Here is a 22138-nt window from a genome sequence, read left to right on the forward strand (position 1 = left end):
ACAATAATTATATAGCCTATATTTTTTATATATAATATTTTTTAGCTTGCTTGATTGGCATAATTGTACTTTAAAACGCATACAATTTCACGAATATTTTTTTATGAAACATACAAAAGACTACCCACACCCTACAAAGACGACTAGTGCTTGGTTCTACTTAATTGTGACTGGCTTCTAACTGAAAAAAAATATTATATACACGACAGGAGAAGCATTTTATCTTAATCATCCACGCCTCAATTATAATTAATTTAACCTTTTTTATTTTTAACGAACCACAAAATCCCTATTAACCGACGAATCATTAAAATTACATGCCTCTCGAAATGTCCCGTCATTAGTCCAAGAAAAAAAAAAAGAAAGACAAGAAAAAAAAAAAAAAAAAAAAAGGTTAAGACGCGGCTTCCCATTCTATTTCCCAACAGAGAGCCCTGAGCCACCCCTCCTAAGCGCTGCTCATGTTTCTATAGTAATTTCCAGCCAATGATCAGTAGGTGTCCACATCTCTGCTTCCTCACCTCAGCACCAATCAGCCACACACAGCGACAGGAGAGACGGACCGAGCAAACACTCGGCAGCTACACAATACATCCCAGACCAGGAGGAAACACCTCACCTTCGACTTCCAGCGCTGAGCTACCCTGCCTGCCGTTTTTTATTCCCCTTCAATCCCACTTCTTTTCTTTTATTACTTTTCTTTATGTACAAACAATAAAAGGGGCTTTGCTTCGAAAGCTCTGTGTGTCTTCGCATATCTTGTATTCTATTTTCGCGTCGTCGTGCAGTAATGTGTTGCTCTGTGTTGGCAGACTGGTAGCGTCTGGATTCCCTTTTCGTCAGGAACCTGGTAGGTGATGCTCTTCCATTCCCCAGCCGCCGCCGCCGCCCCCCAAGCAAATCTGCATGTATTCTTCTAATGCGTTTTTTTTTTTTTTTTTTTTGTATTCTGTTGCTAAACTAATTCAAACACATGAAAAGCGTGTATTGGTTTAATTGCACTGTCCCGTCCCTCCTTGATCTGTCAGTGCATGACCTTTGATCTGAGTGTCTCCGGTAGACCATCCTTAGAGTAATTAAATAATGACATGTAGTGCAGCAGCAGTGCTGAGGTTCACGAAGGAATGCGCCTTTCTTTATGTATTAAGTGTGGCGTATTTTTGTTTCACTAAACTTTGTTTACAGGTTTAAAATCAATAACTTGATTGACTTTGGCTTTTCTAATGCCCAGGGGTGGGTTAATTAAGTAACATTGACTTGGAAGAGGGGTGTGGTTATGGCTTGTCATCACATTACATCTGCTAATAAGGCTATTAGTTTTAATGCTCACAGATGTTGATACAGTTTATTGGCTTACAGTGAAATTACTGTAATAATAATAATAATAATAATAATAATAATAATAATAATAATAATAATAATAATAATAATGACATCAATAAGAGCAAAATAATGCTTTTGCTAACATGTTAAGGACTAGTACTGGTTCTAGCCATTTCAAATTAAGGTAAACTTTAAATACAGCTACCAGGGCCTTTACAGTTCCAATCCATAGTCCAAACTGCATGTGGCTGGACTGTTAAGTTCACTATAAATATCCCTCTGGTAAGTAAAGACAATGTTATTGCTTTTCAAAGAAAGACTACAGTTTTTTTTTTTTTTTTTTATGCTTTACTGTTTTTGAAATTCACCTGGTTCTTTGAATTAAAAAAAAGGAAAAAAAAGGAAACCTAATAGGAGCAGCACATATGCCTAATTGGCTTTTATCTGTGGAAACAAAACCCAGACTGACTTGAGAGGAAATCAGGCAGCCTGAAGGCAGCTGACACTACAGTTGCTGGGTCTGTGGCTTGGTTGGGTTAAAATTCACCAGTGGCTATCTCACTGTCATTGAGTTAATGTAATAGAGATGGGGATGAATAGATGCCAGGTGCTCTTAAAAGGTTGGTCTGGGGTGCATTTACATTGAGTGGAAGCACTTATGGCATGAAGAGCACATCATTTGTTGAAACTCTTGTTCTTCCACTTTTGAAAGAGCCACACCACAAAGAAATGCATCTAATACTATAATTCCCTCTTAAGGCTAATTTCTAAGTTAGCTGTCTTTATCATAGTGGAATCTTCACTTTTTATATCTTTATGGCTTGTTTTAAAATACAAACTGGAAGGAATAGTAATTAGTAAAAATAATTATAAAAAATATATAATATATATATATATATATATATATATATATATATATATATATATATATATATATATTATTTCTGTAATTTTCAGGGTGTAGGCTTGTTGTATTTGTTTTCACAAATCCAATGTGCCTCTAAAGAGGCAGACAAAATGTTACAAATCTGACATATTACTGATGCTGTTCTACGATTCTGGCTTTGTAATGTTTGTTTCCTATTGACATGTGTTGATATGACATAGCTATAGGCATAGTTATAAGACAGGATCTCTATTTAGAAATAATTAAATCCAATTCATTAAAAGTCAACTGTTATGATACTTTAGAACTTTCTGGGTACAATGATTAGAGAGACTTGTTTTACAGTATTTTTTTTTTTTTTTCTTGTTTTAGTATCTGAGAAGATATATGATGAAGATGGTACATTATTGTTTGTAACCAGCATCAGATTGACAAAGGTGGAATAAAATCATATACTTTATTGTTACATCACCAAATAATTACAGCAATGTCTAATATAAACAATCCTCTTTGTGTTGAAAATGGACAAAGCGCTGAGCCTTCTATATTACAAAAGGATAATATACAGGGAAGTGGATTAAACCCAGTTTTGGATTATAATGCAGAAATGGAAAGGTACAGATCTTTTGCAAACTTTTACAAAACAAATGGGGCATTTCCACAGACTGCAAAGATTGCTCGTATAACAACACCAATTTTTCCCAGCGCCAGAATTGGTGTGTCCCCATGGAACTGTGATAACGCTATGCTCTGGGGAAGGAAATCAGCAGCAATAAACTCTAATAGGACCAGCATGCATAGAAGTGATTCCCAGAGGCCAGGGAAGCCTGGCGTGCCGCCAGAGACGTTGCAAATGGCAAATAATAATTTCCTCACTACCTTATCCCCTGAACACTGCAGACCTTTAGCAGGAGAATGCATGAACAAGCTGAAATGCGGCGCTGCTGAAGCAGAGATAATGAATCTCCCAGAACGCATTGGAACTTTTTCCGCTATTCCGGCTTTAGGGGGCATCTCATTACCTCCAGGGGTCATCGTCATGACAGCCCTTCACTCCCCCGCAGCCTCAGCAGCCGTTACAGACAGTGCGTTTCAAATTGCCAATCTGGCAGACTGCCCACAGAATAATTCCACGGGATCCAACGGAAACCCTGCAAAGAAGAAAAGGAAAAGGTGTGGGGTCTGTGCACCCTGCAGGAGGCTAATCAACTGTGGGGTTTGCAGTAGTTGTCGGAATCGCAAAACTGGCCACCAGATCTGCAAATTTAGGAAATGTGAAGAGTTGAAGAAAAAGCCTGGCACGTCACTGGAGGTGAGACAAGCTCTCTCTTACTGTTAACTCCACACTCTGAAGCATTAACCTTTTCACTTAGTCACGTTTAAGCCCTTGAAAATTGTTTCTATGCCCACCCATGCCTGAACATCCTCGGCTTCTCAAATCAGCATACCCGCCTAGCCTAATTGCCAGTAATTAGGGGTGTTTCCATGGAGCACAAGCTGAGCTTGGCTCAGACACCCCTAATTGCTGCCAGTCAGGCTGTGGCTGGAACACATCCAAACAACCCCAGGCTTGGCTGGACTCCAAGCTGAGCTGGGAAATGTTTTTCAACAGAGATATTTTCCCGTTATTTTGGTCACATTAACCATTGTGCAAACTCACATGAATATCAAATAATATCGATAGGTCCTTAATACAACCAGAAAAAAAAAAAAAAATATCCTCTTTTTTTATTATAAAGGATAACATTAGCTAATGCTCATCTCCTATTAAATTTGGTATTGTTTCATGAGGATACTTTATACAGGGATGGGGATACAACTGCCATTGCCTGATTTACTGTCACCCTAATTTAGACTCCCTGAACTTTTTATATCTATGGCTGCCTAATTAAGCTTACAGTAAAGCTTCGATGGGTGAACCTGCTATGCAATAGGAGTATTTGTTCCACCACTGTTATATAGGCTTTTTGTTTATGCTAATTATAATATAAATAATTGATTTGTGAAAATGTTAAGTATCTACAGTTACAACTCCAAAAGTTTGACAATAACAAACTGGTCCTTGTTGGACCTTGTAGGTTTGTTATCACGTAAAAGATTCTGAAATTGCTTTAAAGCTGCCCTTCGGCATGTACCCTGTAAAGAATGAAGGTATGAAGATCTTTGGAACGTTTCTGGCAGCTCTCCCACAATACACTTTATAGGCATTTCATACTGGTTAACAAGACAACTCACACACACACCCACACACACACACACACACACACACACACACACACACACACACACACACACACATACACACACAGGCAAGTATAATGGGTTCCCAACAGGTTTGACAGAGGACTCTAGCACACATCCTGTGCTCCAGGGTGATTTGTTTTGAGAATTTAGAGCCCACACACACACACACACACGCACGCACACACATACCTCATGGCTTGGAGAAATTGATAAGCCCCTGGCAGGGAGTCAGATTTGTCTGTCATTGTTCCCACGTGGGAATCACCCTGAACTAATTCTATCTTAAGTAGTGGTGGAAAATGCAAATCAGAATTTTACTCATAACCCTGAAATCGGAGTGTCAGTTTAATCTTACACGTGCAAATGTAAAGTCCCAGAGGACTGTACTGAGTCACACTTGGGTTGAGATTTGGGGTGGTCTTAGCCCAATTTGTAAGAGTAATCAGCAGTTTGTGTAGCATGGATTATACTCTTCCCTGTTATATTGTTACCCAGTTATTTGCAGCACCACCCTCATTAGCTCTTTCGCTTAGCTAGTAAAGAGAGATTCAGTTTCAAATCAGTCCCTGGTAATTGGAATAAGAGTGTTCTGCAACCAACATGTTTATTTGCGCCAATGAAATAAATATTAGGGCAGCTTTGCAGTTAACTTGCTGTGGCTTAAGGAACCCACAAAATACAACATGTGTGTGTCTCTCTCTCTCTCTCTCTCTCTCTCTCTCTCTCTCTCTCTCTCTCTCTCTCTCTCTCTCTCTCTCTCTCTCTCTCTATATTAGATATATATATCTATATTATAGATATATATATTAAGATATAATATATAAATCAAGATTTTTGCATTTAATTTAAATTTAAACCGTTAAGATTGCGTCCTACAAATCCTATTTAGAATCAAAGGTTGGAATGGATTCTATATTAATACATTAGAATAAACACTATGTAGGGTGGGTGAAACAGAAGCATAAGGCACAATGAAAGTTTATGGGACTGCCACACTTTATAATAGTTGTGGTCATGCTGTCATTTTCATTTAAGCCACCATGCCTGTAAGGTAAACAACAGAACCTCATTATTTTTTGTTAATGTTCTTCTTTGCTCTTATTTTATCTGTCTCGTAATCCAAACGTTTCTTTGCTATTATTTTTTGCTATAGCAAATCTAGTGCAAACAGGAGATCCTCACAAAAGTCACACTTGAGTTTTATGTAGCATAAAAAGAAATACAGTTGTGTAAGATGTACCAAAAACTTAAGACAAAGCTTAAATAAATTGAATAGGTTAGGTATTATTTATGAGAACAGATAAGGGTCAAAATGTGTCTCGCTTCCCTTCCCTCATCCCCCCACCACCACCAGATAGCTACAGAATGAACGTCCTGCTGGGCAATCTCGTCTGGGTAAGGAAAAAAAGATACCTGTGGGACAGACCCTTTAAATCTGTATATCCCTAACACACTGGGTTCATTCCAGACCTAACAACTGCAGATTAATTTGGCTGGTCTGTAAGAAAGAAAAAAAAAAAACTTCACAATATGGATAAACCTAAAAGGCAACCGTAAGCACCTGTCAAGACAGTGGGATTTTGCCATCACAGCTGCATGTCATCTGGTTAATTATACAATACATATCTCCTACCTCGAATGCTGTTGGCCATGTCGGTTCAATCTTCTGTCTGCTTTGATTATCTGTCTATCTATGTGTTTTTTTTTTTTAATCCCATGGTCTGCATAGTGCTGCATATTGGCTCAACAATTGGCATATATTTAATATTTTAATTATTTTGCTGTTATTTTGCAGAAATTAAAAATAATAATAATATAAAGATACCTAAGGTATTTTAGCCATGACTTTTATCTGGATTCAGTGTTTGTTATGACATCCTAAATGTCAAATGTGAAAAGGGATCATTATGACTTCTGTTTTTCGCTTTTTTTATTAATTAATTTTTTCTGTGCTTTTTTTTTATTTTACCTATTTTCGAGTTTTATGTAATTCAGGTTTTTTCGGTGCTTTTGCTTTTTATATACCGTAAAACTTCAAATAATCGCCGGTCTCCAATAATCGCCGGTCTCCAATAATCGCCAGGTCTCTAATAAGCGCTGGGGCTTCTGGGAAATATGATTAATAGAGGTCTCTTTGAAACGCCGGGTTATGAATAATAATATAATGCGCGTCATACTGAATGTTCCAGCCAATACACACACATGGCTGTACAGCGAGCTTACCAATTGAATGATAAGAAAACTGAATTTAATTTATTTTAAAAGGTACACGTAGTGCATTCAGTTTTCTTTTTTTATATGATGGTATTCATTTTAAAACCATTTGTGAAGCTTTTTTTGAGCATGCTGAAATTAAATAAAATACAAACTTGTTTTCTGATATTAACAGGGTTGCCTTTTAGTGTATTTGTACTTGTGTGTGTTTTGTTTTTGTATTAACAGTATTTCTTGCGCATTTGAGTCTTGCAATGAATATTCATATTTTGCTCCTTTTCCAGCGTTCTTATTTATCAATGTACACGTTATAAAAACAAATTACTCACTTTTGCTTTGCTTTTGTGATAACACTGGTACTTGTATTGATTTTATTGTTAATTTTTAAACAGTTTCAAATATTTTTGAGTGTGTTGTGGGCCAACAGTATAAACTTATTTTTCACATTAACACAGTATTTCATGTGTTAGTTTTGCAATGAGGATTCGTTGCAGGTTAATTTTTCGTTGATTGTCCATGCTTACCACATACACGTTTTGAGAGTGAACAACAAATATAACATGTGTTAATAAAGATGATACTTGTTGCTTTTATTAATTTTAAAACCATGTTTTTTTTTTTTTTTTTTTTTTATTGTGCTGCAACACTACCTTAATACATGCTTGTGTTCTGATATTTACAGGGCTGTCTAGTGGATTTTACTGTTTTTATTATTATTACCTACAGACACAACCTTTAATGATGTTGCTGGAATATTGTAATTTACTTATGTTGTTTCTATAAGGTTGTGTGCAGGCAGCCTTTTCATGATTGCATATGAAATATTTGCAGATGTTAGTGACTTACATAATAAACACAGAGTCTCAAATAGTCGTCGGTCTCTAATAGGGGCCAGGGCTACTGGCACATATTGTAAATAAACTCTGGGGCGTTTATTTAAAGTTTTATTGTACTATGGAATTATTGTTTTTGATTAAGGTCTTTTCACACCAAGCTCATCATGTCAAACCATCAGTGTCCGGCGTATTGACGCTGTCGTTGCTTTCACACCAAAGGCATCAAGCTGTTGAAAGTTAAGTGCCTTCCAGTTTGACACACAGATATACATGCACAACAATGACTTGATTTTTATTAGGCTATAAATAATTATAAAACTGTTTGAAATCTGTGTGTGAAAATGTGTGAAACCCGCAGCTACATGAGTTGTCATTGCGTGTAACTAGAATTCAGAGGTATGACATAGGCCCGGATTTTGGGATGGAACCCGATAACACTCTCGCGTTTTGATTGGTCCATGTCTGTCACATGAATATGTTGTCACACAAGTGAAAAAGCTTGCTAGCATTTTTAACATTGTTAATCAGAGAGAAAGAGAGCGAGAGAACAGCTTTCCAAAACCTTTCAATTAAAACATAACATAGTATTTTGCTGTACTAATATAACAAACTGTGGGTTATTACTTTATATGAATTATCATGTTATACACAAATGTAAGAATTGTTTTTCTGTAGTGGTGTACTTTTTTCTTTCAAATAGCAGATGTGCGATGTATTTTAATATCAATACACTATTGCAGTTTTGTTACAGGATACATTAGTTTATCTCTAATGTAATCACAGTTTTAAATATAGACTGCCCCTGTTTTCATTTGTCACAAATTCTGGGCCGCTTTAGTTTTTAGATAATTTTCGAATTCAGCCCAGTTTTTTGGACTCGGCTGACAGCCGTTTCTAAGTCATGCAGCACAGTTTACCATAAACTGGATTGTGAATTAATTTAAGAGTGACCCTTAATACATGAGTCAAAGTTAATGTATTTTTTACTCACCCCAGAAAACTTTTTTTTAAATGAAAAAACTGAAATAAAATGTAAATGTTAAAAAAAGTATTTCTTATTACAATGAAGAAACTGCTTTGCACTGAAATAGATACATACAAATTAATTAAAGCAATTGTTTTCCTTTATTAAAGGCTAATATTAAACACTTTTTTGAAAAGGAACATAGAATTCCAAAAAAAGGACATCGCATTTGCTTATGTAATGTCCATCAATGTATTGTAACATTTCAGTTTCTTTTGGGGTAAGAAATGAGACTGCAACCATGAGTAGATGGCTGTTTATTTTGACAATAATTAAATAATCTCAAAATAAAATCATAAAGTGAGAAAAGGGGACTGGGAGTCGAAAGTGAAAATAAATGATTGTAGTAGTTTTTCTTTTACCCTATCCTTCCCAGTCTTTTCCTCGCCCCTGCATGCACACACCACCATGCAACCTCTGCATGCATGCATACACCCACCATGCAACCCCTGCACGCATAAACCCACCATGCAACCCCTGCACACTCACAGCACCATGCAACCCCTGCATGCACACTCTACCATGGAACCCCTGCATGCACACTCCCACCATGCAACCCCTGCACGCACAATCCCACCATGCAACCCCTGCACGCACACTACCACCATGCAACCCCTGCATGGACACACCCACCATGCAACTTGCATGCACACACCACCATGCAACCCTTGCATGCATACACTCAACATGCAACCCATGCACGCACACACCACCATGCAGCCCTTGCACACTACACACCACTAAGCAACCCATGCACGCACACACCTAGCTATACACACCTTGAACAAAATTGATCGCTTTACACTCACTGTAAAGAAGATGTAGTCACTACACTGCACACCACTTGTATCATAAAATACATACATTCTGCCTGGAGAAGCACATAACATGGAGAATTAGCAAGAACCAATAGGGAGTTTCATTAGTTTTAATTAAAAGGTGCAACATAAACGGTGATATGGAGCAATGAATCTGCTAGCAGGGGTCTCCAGTCCTGGTCTTGGAGGGCCGGTGTTACTCCTGGTTTTTGTTCCAACTGTACCCTAAATTACTTAATTAACACACGCATGCGCTAGGCTGAAAATTGCAACAGAGCACATGTTGTACATGCAGATAATGAATCCAGAAGCACCGGTCCTTAGGTGGCACAAATCACACTATTGCCTTATACTTAAAGCCATTACTTTTAGTGCATATTTCAGGAACAGAAGAACCTAGAACCACCATTCAAATGGTTCTATACTCAGGGGACCAGCCTGAATGTAACATGTCATGAATTTTTAGCAATTCTTTGCAAAAAATATTTTCAGGGTGTTCAGTTTCATTCGTGTCTATGGCAGGGATGAAAAAACATATTTTCATGCATATGTCTCGAACCCGAGCAAGTAGAACCACCATTGAAATTGATATAGACTCAGGGGGGTGCCCCAAACTAGTGGTTCACCCAAAAACTGGAGTCTTGATGAAAAAGTTGCCTAGAACCGTGAAAACTGTGACTCCTTGAGCGGGGAGTTCCTAACCTCCACAGAACCCGAGATACGCCCTGTCAAAAATGTCCAAAAGCAACCCTTCTTGGGGTCATATCTCAGTGACCCTGGGGCCTAGAAACAGGGTTGAACTTCCTAGGTTCATGTCTGGGGCCCCTCTTTCACAGGGAGCCATCCGTTTTTAAATGCTACATTTTCAACAAATTTTCACATTTTCAGCATGATGGCGTGTCAAGGTTGGAGTTCCAATAGCTTTTGAGCTCCAGGTTGGTAAAAAAAGTCTAAATTGGGGTCCTTTCCAGCTGGGGACACGTCGCTTGGAGGGATTGACAGGGGCCCTGAGGTGGACCCCCGTACCGATTTTCAAGTCTCGGGGACCCCCAAAACCCTCTATGTTTTGACTGCCAGTTGAGTAGAATGTGGTGTTCGTCGTCTTCTACCACGGTAAAATGGTTTACATTGTCATATAAAAATCTATGGTTATTAAAGTCCGTATCTCCCATAGCAAATAATGTTTTGGCTTTCGGCCAACTTAGGTTACTTTCATAATGGGCAAGAAATTGCATCGCACTGGTCAATTTTTACGCTCTGAGAGGCATAAAAAGATCGGTAATTCCAGCAAACACTGACCACGCACCGAAGATGCACGAAAATATGCTGCAAAAAGATAAAGCGGGTTGGCAATGCTGTGTGGTATGAAGGTATATTCAGTACATCTCCCCCTGACTATTGCAGTTAACTTGTGTATTTTGGTCTGTTGTATCACATGTTGTATCTGGCAATTAAATAGCACTGATTTCCAAAATGAAAGCATTGTATACCAGTCAAATTAAGTAACGTCCTTGTTAACTGCACATAGTGTGAAATGCTTGTCAATACTTAAAAGTGCTTATTGTAGTGTGTGTGTTTATGAAACCCACGACTGTTGTTGTTGTTATTATTATATTATTTGTAAGAGCAATAGTTTGTATAGTGGTGGTGGTTGCCTTCTCGCAAATTTCGGGGAAACTGTTTTTACCTCGTTACATATTTTGTAAGAGTGTTAATTTTATTTATTTTTTGGGGGGGGAGGTGGGTAGTTAAAAAAAAAAAAAAATGTTATATGAGGGCTGCACAGATTATTTAGCATATCAATATTATAACCTTTTAAAGATAACATTGGAAATCCAAGCTTACCTAAAAAGCTGGATGAGCAGAATCATTCTTTTACGATTTCGGCATCAGAAAGTGGTTGATTTTACTTTCACAAATACTTTTTTCTATGCAACGCATTCTCGTGCACTATCAGAGGTGAGTTCGAAGCGAGGACTGAACTATATTCTGAAAGTAATTTAATTGACGACAACAACAACAAAAAAAATCTCTTCATGTTACTGGTTTCATTAACAAAGCTGTCGGACGTGAAATAATCGATGCAAATCACGAATTGGACATCTCTTGAAAATCTTTCCTTTTAATCTGGACAAACTTGACCCAAAATCACCTTTTAGAAGGATAATTTGGAAGTAAGTACACTATGTCCACTGTAAGTGGAATTACCACAAAATAGCACACCATTTAAACATTGCTAAAATAGGCCTATTATTTTTACTGTTTTGGTAACACTATAATAGTATTAGGCCTAATAAAATTATGAATAACAATAAGTGTATTAAAAGTAAGTCAGCTAAATAATTTAATAATAAGTACAATATATAGGTCTTACTCTAGAAGTCTATCAAACATGCTGGATATAGTACAATAGTGTGTGTATGTTTGTGCTTTGTTTTCCTCTAGTGGCATCACAGGTGTCAAGATTCGGATTCAGACTTTTTTTGGCGGAAATAGGCTTTACCATTGTACTTTTCTTACAGTTAAAGCGCAAAAGTATAACTGATATATATTTTCAGAACACTATTATAGTATGTGTGGTCCAGTGGTTAAAGAAATGGGCTTGTAACCAGGAGGTCTCCGCTTCAAATCCTAGCTCAGCCACTGACTCACTGTGTGATGTGAGCAAGTCACTTTACCTCCTTGTGCTCTGTCTTTCAGGTGAAACATTGTTGTAACTGACTCTGCAGTTGATGCATAGCTCACACACCCTAGTCTTGTAAAATCAATTTGTGATGGTGGTCCAAATGAAAGGTGCTATATAAAGATGATTATTATTATTATTGTATAATCTAAGAGAAAACATGTTCATGCAGTGATAAGGTATTCAGTCTGTGTTATATCTTCCGTTTCAGAAACAGCACTGTTATATCACAATCCCTTACAAATAAGTGTAAAACAAATTATGTTGAAATTATGTCTATAATTTGTTTAGTTATTTTATGATGGATATTTACTGTCATCAATGTTTTCCGATTTATCTGGGATTCATGAAATCTTGTTCAGTTGAGTTATTCAGTAATACAGTTTCAAGTGCCTCTGATCAAAACTATGTAGACCATTTTGTATATAAATAGGGTTTACTATATATGCACTACAGAGATAAGGCAAAAGCATGCAATAGTCTTCTTTTAGATCAGGCAGTTCCCCATTTGGCATTACGGGCTCCTGTGAGACACAACACTGTTTTCTTCAATCAAAAGGGTTTCCATTCCCTTAAAGTGCAGGTAACGTGAGCCAATTGTACTGTCTGATATGTGTGTCAAATTCCACAAGTCGTGCAGAAATCTGCTTTTTTCCGTTTGTTTCAAGGGCAAAAATGTGCTGCTTAGTTATGAAAATAATTAATAAAAACTATAATTGCAAACAAACCGCCTCTGTTCCAGCCATTTGTTTTTTTTTTTTCCAGTTGCATGTAGGACAGAGGACCAGTCTTTATCTTTGAATCCCTTTTGATATTTAAAATGACTGTTCACATATGGGAGATGTAGAAATTGGAGATTTGTTTTTGTAGTTATTTATTATTTAAAAACAAAACAAAACAAAAAAAACATAAAACAAAAAAAGTACCAGAACCAAATGATAGACTTTTACAAATGCTTTTACGTTGTTTCAGTTTGTTTCTTTCTGGTCTTACATTTACTAGTGGCAGATGTATTTGGAGGGAAAGGCACGATTCTGAGAGGTGTTTTCGGCAACAGGGGTGCTTTAGATTTCTGAGTTTTTAAAAAGTCACCAGGATGTAAGTTTCAGTGCAATCCGATTGCATGGGTATCGCATCATTATTGCACCGTGCAATCGGGCTTGATCGGATTGCATGCTATCGCAGGCTATCGAGCAGGACTCTGTTTTCCTGCAATCGGATGTGATTGCCCCGAACAAGTATCCAATCAGTGAGCAAGGAGGAGTCGCATGACAACATCTGCACTGACAGGAAAGAACTTGAACTTGACAGGAGATAGCTGGAGAAGCAATTTCCAGCTCTGCTGCTGTACTCATAGTCATACACATGAAACTGTGGTGAACTGGGAAAAGTTTTAAAAGTTTTCTATGAACGTACAACTTTACAAGCACCTGTTCAATTTAAACATTTTAATAAAAATAATGGAAGGGGAAATAAAACTACAAAGTAATCAATCAATTTAACCAAGAAAATGTTAGCAAGTTAATCCGACCGAAGTACGAAAGGTGAGTTATTTGTGGGGTTTAATAAAGTATATATGTGTTGAGTGTTTAAAGTTTTAAACATAAAACTTAAACCCCTTCAAATATTTCACCTTTCATACTTCAGTAATGTATAAAAAAACGATGAAAATAATATGCCCATCAATTAATGAGATGATTATGCCTTTTTAGTAACAGTAATAATTGCCTACATATATATATATATATATATATATATATATATATATATATATATATATATATATATATATATATATATATACACACACACACACACACACACATTTATTACAACAAAATGTCCAAAAGTAGTACTACAAATGTGCCAAAATAAGATAGTACCAACAGGACCATATCTACTTGCAGTAACCTGTATTACTTTTTTGTAAGGGATATACTGAAACAGTCCTAAACTGAAAGTACAAGTGCTCAAGTGCTATGCAAAAATAAAAACAAAAAATAAATCCTTAGTACATTTTGTAAAATAAACACATTCAGACATGTTTGCAAACACAAAAGTTACACATGCTGTATGTTCCATGCGCAAAATACGAAACAGGCCTATACAAAATACTCTCATTCCCGCTTCCAAACACCCTCTATATATAGTGTATCACATCATATTGCACCCGGAGCGATCAGCCGCGACTGCATGCGATCGATTGCATTGGATTGCATAGTGTATTGTGGCCTTAATGACTAAAAGAGAAAATGATACAGAGTATATCTGAACAAGAAGAATATGTCAGTTAAGATAACCCTCAGAATTATCTGTCCATAGTCACTGTCTCTAAGGCTTGGGATAAAGAAAGGCTGTAAGGCAATATTTGATTCTCAAGCAGATTTTACATTATTGATCAAAATAAACTACAGATCATCTTGATGAAAGATTAGGATATCTGACCTGCATATTAAAAAAGTCACAAAATGATACATACAATTAGTCGAATACCAGTTTATGAAGTCCACTATTCCTTTTATATTCAACTCCTCGACTGTTCAGTGCTACCCCTACACTGAACTGAATATTTTTCCATAAACATTTTGTCAACCACAACCTATTTTTAAATAATTAACATTTCCAAGCATAACCATGCTATTGAGTAGCAGGTATTCCTGTTCCTGTTACTGCATAGTTTCCCGGAACAGTTGATAAGTAATCTCTGTATTATTTTGTTATAGTTGTCATGATTTTGGAAGACTGTGCCATTGTTGTTGCCAAAAAAGTACATTTAATTGGATTTACAACTGATATAAAATTCTGAAGAGAATTTTAAAATTAACCCATAACCATTGGGTCTTTTGACCTCATTTTAACAAACTCCTTTTAGCATATTAGGCTACATATTTGAGCTCTACTGTCTATATTATAGTTTTAACCATGGTGTAAAGGTCCCTAATTTTAGTTTGCCTCAATCTAGAGGCAAAGCCCAGTCTTGGTTTATGTTCAGTCATGACTGGTTAAAAAGTGAATGATTTAACCTGGTTTAACACAAGGACAGGTTAACCAGGTTAGTATATGCCTTCATGCAATGCAGCAAATATTCTGATTCCTGCATTACTTCACTATTAATCCTGCCAATTTACAGATAAATCACACTGCAGTACGTTGAGAAAGAACTGTCTGGAGACTTGTTAGTGATAAGATGCCAAGTTAGAATGGATGGAGACAAACTACATTATATATAGGGCAAAACTTTATGGGAAATCTAGGGTATTGCCACAGCTATTCCAAATGTTAGAATCACATCATATCACATGCCAAACGGCATTTTAATATGTGACAGAAATACAAAAGAAATAGGCATATCGGTATTAACCCCTCTTTAGTCAATCCTCACCTATTTGAGGATATTGTTTAATAGCAGGCAAACACAAAAGTTGCACATGTATATATATATTTATTCAGATTTTTCAAAGCACTTTAACAAGTGTGATGTGACTCCTTCGAATGTCGTCAAAAGTAGAAAACTATGTGCTTTGAAGTATATTTTTAATTTCTGTTCAAGCTAAACAATATGTGAAATGATAACACACGTTACACTTACACAAATGTTGCAGTCCTTACACATCCCTGCTTTCAGCCTTTAAATCGTTAAGCTGTGCATATAAAGTATGTAAAGAAAGAGAAATGTGAAAAAAAAAAATATGCCAAAAAAAATAAATAAATAAAATGTGCCAAAAAAAATAAAAATTGAAGGTTGCTTTTCAACAAAAACAATATAAAGGAAAGTGCACCAGTGAATGCTTTATTCTAAAGGTATGTGACTACTCTGAGAACCTTCCTGGCATAGGGGATTGTCGAAAATGTCCGGTTAATAAATAATGGATACTGTATGTTGTAGTAAAGTATGGGCCAAACCTTATAATGAGCATACAAGAACATATTGCTGCTGTCCCCAGATTCTTATTCATAGTGATGTGCTAAAGGGATGTACAGTATAATGCAATATCAAGGTAATATAAGGTATTACAGGGTATAGAATGTTATTGGTGTACATGAAATCAATATTAATGTTATTACTATATGCCTATAAATATATTTTTTTAATATTACTGCAGTCTATTTTGTTCCATATTAAGTGTTTCCCTCGGTTTAGAGTAACTAAGGCTGCATTCACACTGGGTCTGTTTCAGACTGACTCTGTCTGGTTCATTTCATTTGAAACAGTGTATCAATGTGCTTGCTGTTCACACTTATCTGAGAGCAAAGGGACCAAGTTCATTTTGATAGGAGCTGAAGTTTGGTTTTTTTTGGTCCTTTTCACATTTTGTTCTGGACAGGGATTATTTGTGTTACAGTGCAGTTTTTGTGGACTAGGTTCGTTTATATGGTCTGTGAACCGAATGTTTGCAATATCTTTAATTTTATTTATTTATTTTTTTCGGGGCTTTTGCTTTTTATATACTGTATGAAATTATTGTTTTCGGTTACACTCCAAAATGCTTGGATGTTTTTTTTTTTTTTTTTTTTTCTGTCACAATATGTATAGTAACTTGACAGTACTTACACATCTAAGTTGTACCTTGTTTACTTTGCTGTCTTCCATCACGGGCACATTCTTCTGGGTTTTTTGTGTGTCTAGGCATCTTTTTACATTTTGCAACAATTCAATGCAATTTTAAATTCTCCCTACCTAACTAATATTAATTAAGTCCCGCGAACAAGCCTTCTAATTGTAATCTCATTTTAAATCTTTCAAGCATTGTCTCCAATAAAAATGTAGGAATTTGCTGCTACTCAGTAGTTGAAGTTTTTTTCTTTTTTAAATGGGAAAGGGGTGAAATCAATGTGAATTGAGTAACCGTTTCCACCATTTTTCTGGTGTTTTTCCAATCTTTTTCCAGTGTTTTGGGCTACACACTGATTACATTTTTTTTGTATCAGGGATATTTTATCGGTTGAAACCAAAAATTGGAAGCTCTATTATAAATCCTGACTATTGTATACTAATTTTTGGCCTTCATATTTCTAAATCCTACTAATGATAGTATGATTTTTATTGCTTTTTCATACGTTGGTGGAGAGCTCTGCGTATTTTCACAAACATTTTCTCTATGCATTTTTTTCATTTCTCTATCCAGCCTGTATTATATTTTAGGCACTGCTTCATTACCTGTTATCATCCCCATAATCTTTTGGTTTATCTCTTGAATACCCTCTCAGTAAGCCCTGCGTGCACTGCTGCCTGCAAGTTGCCACTCCAGGGAGAAGCTGGCTCTGTAGTAGCTGTGACTTGGTTCCTGAGAGCCAGTGGATTAGTGCTTGATTATGAGTCAGCAGCTCAACTGAGCGATATAGTGTGTCAGACTTTCACAGCCCTAAGTGTTCAGGGCCTAACGTCAGTGTCCTTACTTGGTGTTCTGTTTAGAAGGATCATAGAATGCTGTATTTGGTTCCCCTGCATGCTTCCCACAAATACACACCTCTAATATCTCTCATATATATTTAGGATTCCTTGTAAGGGCCGCTTATATGTCATTGTCCTTCCACCGCCATTTTAACTGCTACTATCTCATAAACCATTTGTGGTAAGCTTTAATTTTGACCTGTGACCTAAGATGGCTACTGTGTTGGTCATGTAATTGTTTGCTTTCTGGAATGTACAGGCCTAACACTTCTTAGTACACAGCTGTATCTGTGGTTTTCTTAGTTAATCGTGGGTAACCCTTTTCTGACAGTTATTTTATAAAGCTGTCTCCTCCAGTTTCAGCACCTATCATCTCAGAAACCATTTCAGGTAGGGACTTCATATTTGCAGGATTATAAAGTTTAAACTCTGCATGCTAAATATGCTGGTGACCACAAAATTTGTATCTGACCTTATGGCTGCCGCACTGAGGTCATGTTTTAAAATTTCTGCTGTTAAGGCAGGGGTTCTCAAATTTTGTGATAGCAGGCCTCCTGTGCCTAAAGTCTATGCTGGGTACCGGGCCGTGTGATTTTTCTTTTCAAAATGTAAAACTAGCATATCATTTATGGGAATGTGTTAGTTGTCTGTGTATTGACTTTTTAATAGTTAGTGTTTTGGTTTACTTGATCTTCACCTATGGGTTTTCGAACAGCCGCTGTTCTGTGATTACATCTTTCACAATGGGGTTAAAACAGAGATTCCACTCAGCTGGTGACGTACTCGCCTCTGGTGCTTATTGACTGAACCGCACTAATCTATTGGACCGTATGTTGCAGCGGCAGAGTAAACTGTAGAGTCCTATTGTTAGTGACTCTACAGCAGTTGTGATGCGTAGTTCACCCCCTCATCTCTAAGTCGCATTGAATAAAAGCGTCTGCTAAATGACTAATTACTTAATTAATTAAGAGGTGTCAGGGACAGACACTGCACCTCCCCTGGAACTGTTGTGCTGGGGAAGCAGGGACAGGACAAACACTGGTAGACTAACCATTATGTACAAATTTCAATGAAGATAGTCATTACATTTTTAATAGAGGCATTGTTGATTTCAGCTATGTTAATCAAGTCTTTGAGTTGTTTGCATTGTGGGTGAAGTTAAGAAACAAAACAACTTGGCTGGCCTTTGCTGTCAAAATTGAGGTAATGTACTGTATTTTCACTGAGTGTACATTTCTCAACTGAATCCATCCGCTGCAGTGGTTGTCCTCTGACTGAAATGAATGGCATATTGTGGACACAGAAAACAATGAGCAGTGTTGCATGAGAGCAAGATCTGGATGCACTGTGATGCTTAAATGATCTTCTGGCTTTGCCTACCCATAACGTGTGAATAAACACATCAAGACTTAATAGACAAACCTGAAATGCAAAATAAAATGGATGTTATATTAAGTAGGTTATATTCATGTTATGTATCCATATACAATGGTATGTTGCAGTTAAGCAGTTTGTGCTGTCAGGAAGAACTGAGGATGATTTTTTAACCTGCTTGGTAATTGATGTTTCAGTCCAGGCTGAAACATCACAGCGCTTTAGCTACTTTTCAGAGGAACCTTGCTGTCAATCTTGCAATACGCATTGAAGCCATACTTCCATGAATATGCATTCAACCTGATCTTTCAGTAGACGCAATATAATATTTATTTAGAATGCTAAAATAGTCAAGGTTGACAACAACTGCGGTATCACTTGAAAGCTAAACGATACAGAGATCGCTGATCTATGAAATGCTGTAATGAAGTGTTCTCTTGACTTTACATTAATATTATGTATTTTTATAAAAAGGGTTAGCAGAAAATTAACATCAGATACAAACTGTTCAATTCAGATGGTTTTTAAAAGCGTTCACATTGTATGAAAGTGTTGAAAACCATCATGCTTGAGTTTAAGCTGTTTTTGATGAACTATAGAATAAGTGTCAACATAGATATTCAAACACACAAGTTAAATGATTTTACTACTGAAATTTAAGTTTTGTTCCATTGACAGCTGAAGGAATGCAGGCTTACCATATTAGGGTCAAGACACCTGGGGCCAGAAGATTTTTGTGTTCAGTGAATTTCTTCTCAATAGAAAAATAAAACTATTCCTATTTTATTTGTTGTATGTATATGTATAAGTGACTTTGATCTTGTGTGCCACGTTGCCACAGTTGAGTAATTCTCAGTCAGCTCCGCAAAAAATTGATGTTGATCAAGGTGCTCAGTAAGACAGGATTCTGGTGTGGTCAGCTGCACCATCCTCTGCTGAATGTATAAATTAACTTGACTGCACTGTTGTATGACATGACTTTAATGAGGGTTTCCTTCCGTTGTTTCATTTTACTTCATGTTTGGGCTGTTTTTGCTACACTGTAGATACTGTAAATGATTCAATGTGTCCTATTTTCAGCAGTTATTTTGAATTGTTTTGAAATTGTTTGATTACAACAGTGGAACATTTTTAAATGAATTATAGCCTGTGCACCACGTGAAATCATCATATTTTTTGACAGATGAAAAGTTCTCCTGTTAACTTTTGTGTTTTATGCTCCTTTTTTTGTAGCGAACGCCTGTCACTGGTGGAGAAGCATTCAGATGGTTCTTTTAGATGCTGACTACCACATTATCAGGTCAGCCTGCAGTGAGCGAGGTAACAAGTATGACTGTCACAAGAAGCACCTTGAAATCCAAGTCCAGCTTTGAAGAAAAAGAAAAAAAAACTATGGTGATGGTATTGGTTTAACTCTGTAATTTCCTTTCCCCGTGTGATAATGTACCTTTTAACCGTATCATAATGTATATTTTTGATGTCAATTAATGTGTTTCAGTGTTGTGACGGGCTCAAAAGACAATCATAACAGAGTGATTAAGAGTCCATGAGGATAAATATCTGCATACATACAACACAATAAACATTAGATTTGAAGCAATAATCTTTGGGTTAATTCATATTCTGCAGTTTTGTTTTGTTTTTTTTTTTTTTTTTTTTATTTCATTTTACATACAATATGTGTATGTGGCTCTTACATTTTAAGTTATTCAAACAGCGGGGTTTATTTTATTAAGGTACTTCATTTTCAAGAATCCAGAAGTCACACATAAAAAGGTAACCAAGGATATCAAATGTGTTTAGTTTTCTTTGCCTAGTTGCTGAACAGGGCACATTGTCTTGAGTAATGAGTTGTGCCTCTGCAGAAGTACATTTTACAAAATGTGTTTTTTCTTAACACAACTTGCAGTGACAAAGTAAAAAAAAAAAAAAAGGTATTGTATTAATTCAATAGGCATGTATAGAGGGGAAGAACAATGTTGAGAAATGTTTTAATTAAGTTTGATGGTTGAATGCATTCATTTACAAAATCAGATGTACAAAATTTGAGGTGATGGTGTGGCTCAACCCAGTACTGTAGTTATAATTAGGCTTGCTACTTTTTGATATTAATCGGTAAAGCTCGGTAAACATTGAATTCCCCAAAAATATGAGTTTGACTGAAATAAATCTATATAGGATAAACGTCAGTAAAACCACTTGCTATTATTTATTTTCTTACAAAAATAATAATTTAGAAATCCTCTCTAGTTGGTGTAGTTTTTATACTTGCTGCCTGTCCCATCTCCGTTCCTCTCTGAATGGCTGGGGGTCGCTGTCAGTCATCTCAGTGGTCTGTTAGTACTGTAGTTTCACTCTGTTCTGACATCGTTGACTGAAGCAGCGCTAGAATGCTCTCATTCACTTAAATGTCTGTCAATCATCAAGACCTGCACCAACAGTGCACTTTCATTTGCCAGCTACAGCACCTGTCATTCAGAACGCCTACTTTGAAATTAGCGGGTTAATGTGTACATAAGCAATGAATATTGTGCACAATACCCTGGTCGACAGCTGAAGTCTCCGCAGCAGGACGAAGCGGGCCTTTCTGCCTTGCCTTCCAGTGACTCTTACCCCTTCTCCACTGGCACATCCAACCTGTGAGGGCTCGGTACAGGTACGAGTGGTTCTCCGCTGGTTATTTGTCAAGCTGAGTGAGAACCAATCCATGAAACTCTGGCCTCACAAGACATCTGAATCCGAGCCAGGGGAGGGGTTAAGGATTTTCATCATAACAGTCATCAGTCAGTACTAATCAGAAAAACAACAAACATTGCGGGTAGCGAGTGTGACGAGCTTTGGGACGCTGAGGAAGTGCAGGGGCAGATAGCAGTATTCAAGAAGATCAGATTTCTGACGATTTGAAGCAAATGGACATAAACCGCGGGTAGAGTACACTTAACTCACACACTCAAAACCACAAAATTCTACCAGATTTCTCATCCTTTATCTTTTTTATATTAATATGAAGAAAAAAAAATGGAAAATAAAACAATTCTAAACATACTTACAAAAATATAGTCAAACTAAATACTGTACAGCTATAGCATACATAGAACTACAGCTTTTGTTCTATTCGTGTAGCTTCTTTTTTAAGCACCCAAATAAAAAACAACTAGAAAACACAACTACTATCCTTAAGCAGGATATCTTTGGCAAAACCTTTCTCCCCTTCAGCAGAACTAACTGAACTGTAGTGAGTTGATATAATCAGTAAAATATGTGGATTATAAAGACATTCCTAAATATTTTTACAAAATACAAAGATACAAGATACAGCTGTAACATTGGTCTATTAATTTTCG

At 36.6% G+C, this 22138-nt stretch overlaps 1 protein-coding gene across 1 annotated transcript; it reads left to right on the forward strand.

The window, feature by feature from the left end:
• Nucleotides 1-505: 505 nt before the first annotated feature.
• LOC121298534 (CXXC-type zinc finger protein 4-like) lies at nucleotides 506-20931 on the forward strand. The gene is made up of 3 exons (XM_041225694.1): nucleotides 506-850; nucleotides 2582-3521; nucleotides 20028-20931. The coding sequence occupies exons 2-3, from the start codon at nucleotides 2697-2699 to the stop codon at nucleotides 20070-20072; spliced, it is 870 nt and encodes a 289-aa protein (XP_041081628.1). The 5' UTR covers nucleotides 506-850; nucleotides 2582-2696; the 3' UTR covers nucleotides 20073-20931.
• The last annotated feature ends 1207 nt before the right edge of the window (nucleotides 20932-22138 follow it).

Source organism: Polyodon spathula, chromosome 1, assembly GCF_017654505.1.
Source record: "Polyodon spathula isolate WHYD16114869_AA chromosome 1, ASM1765450v1, whole genome shotgun sequence".
Taxonomy (NCBI): Eukaryota; Metazoa; Chordata; class Actinopteri; order Acipenseriformes; family Polyodontidae; genus Polyodon; species Polyodon spathula.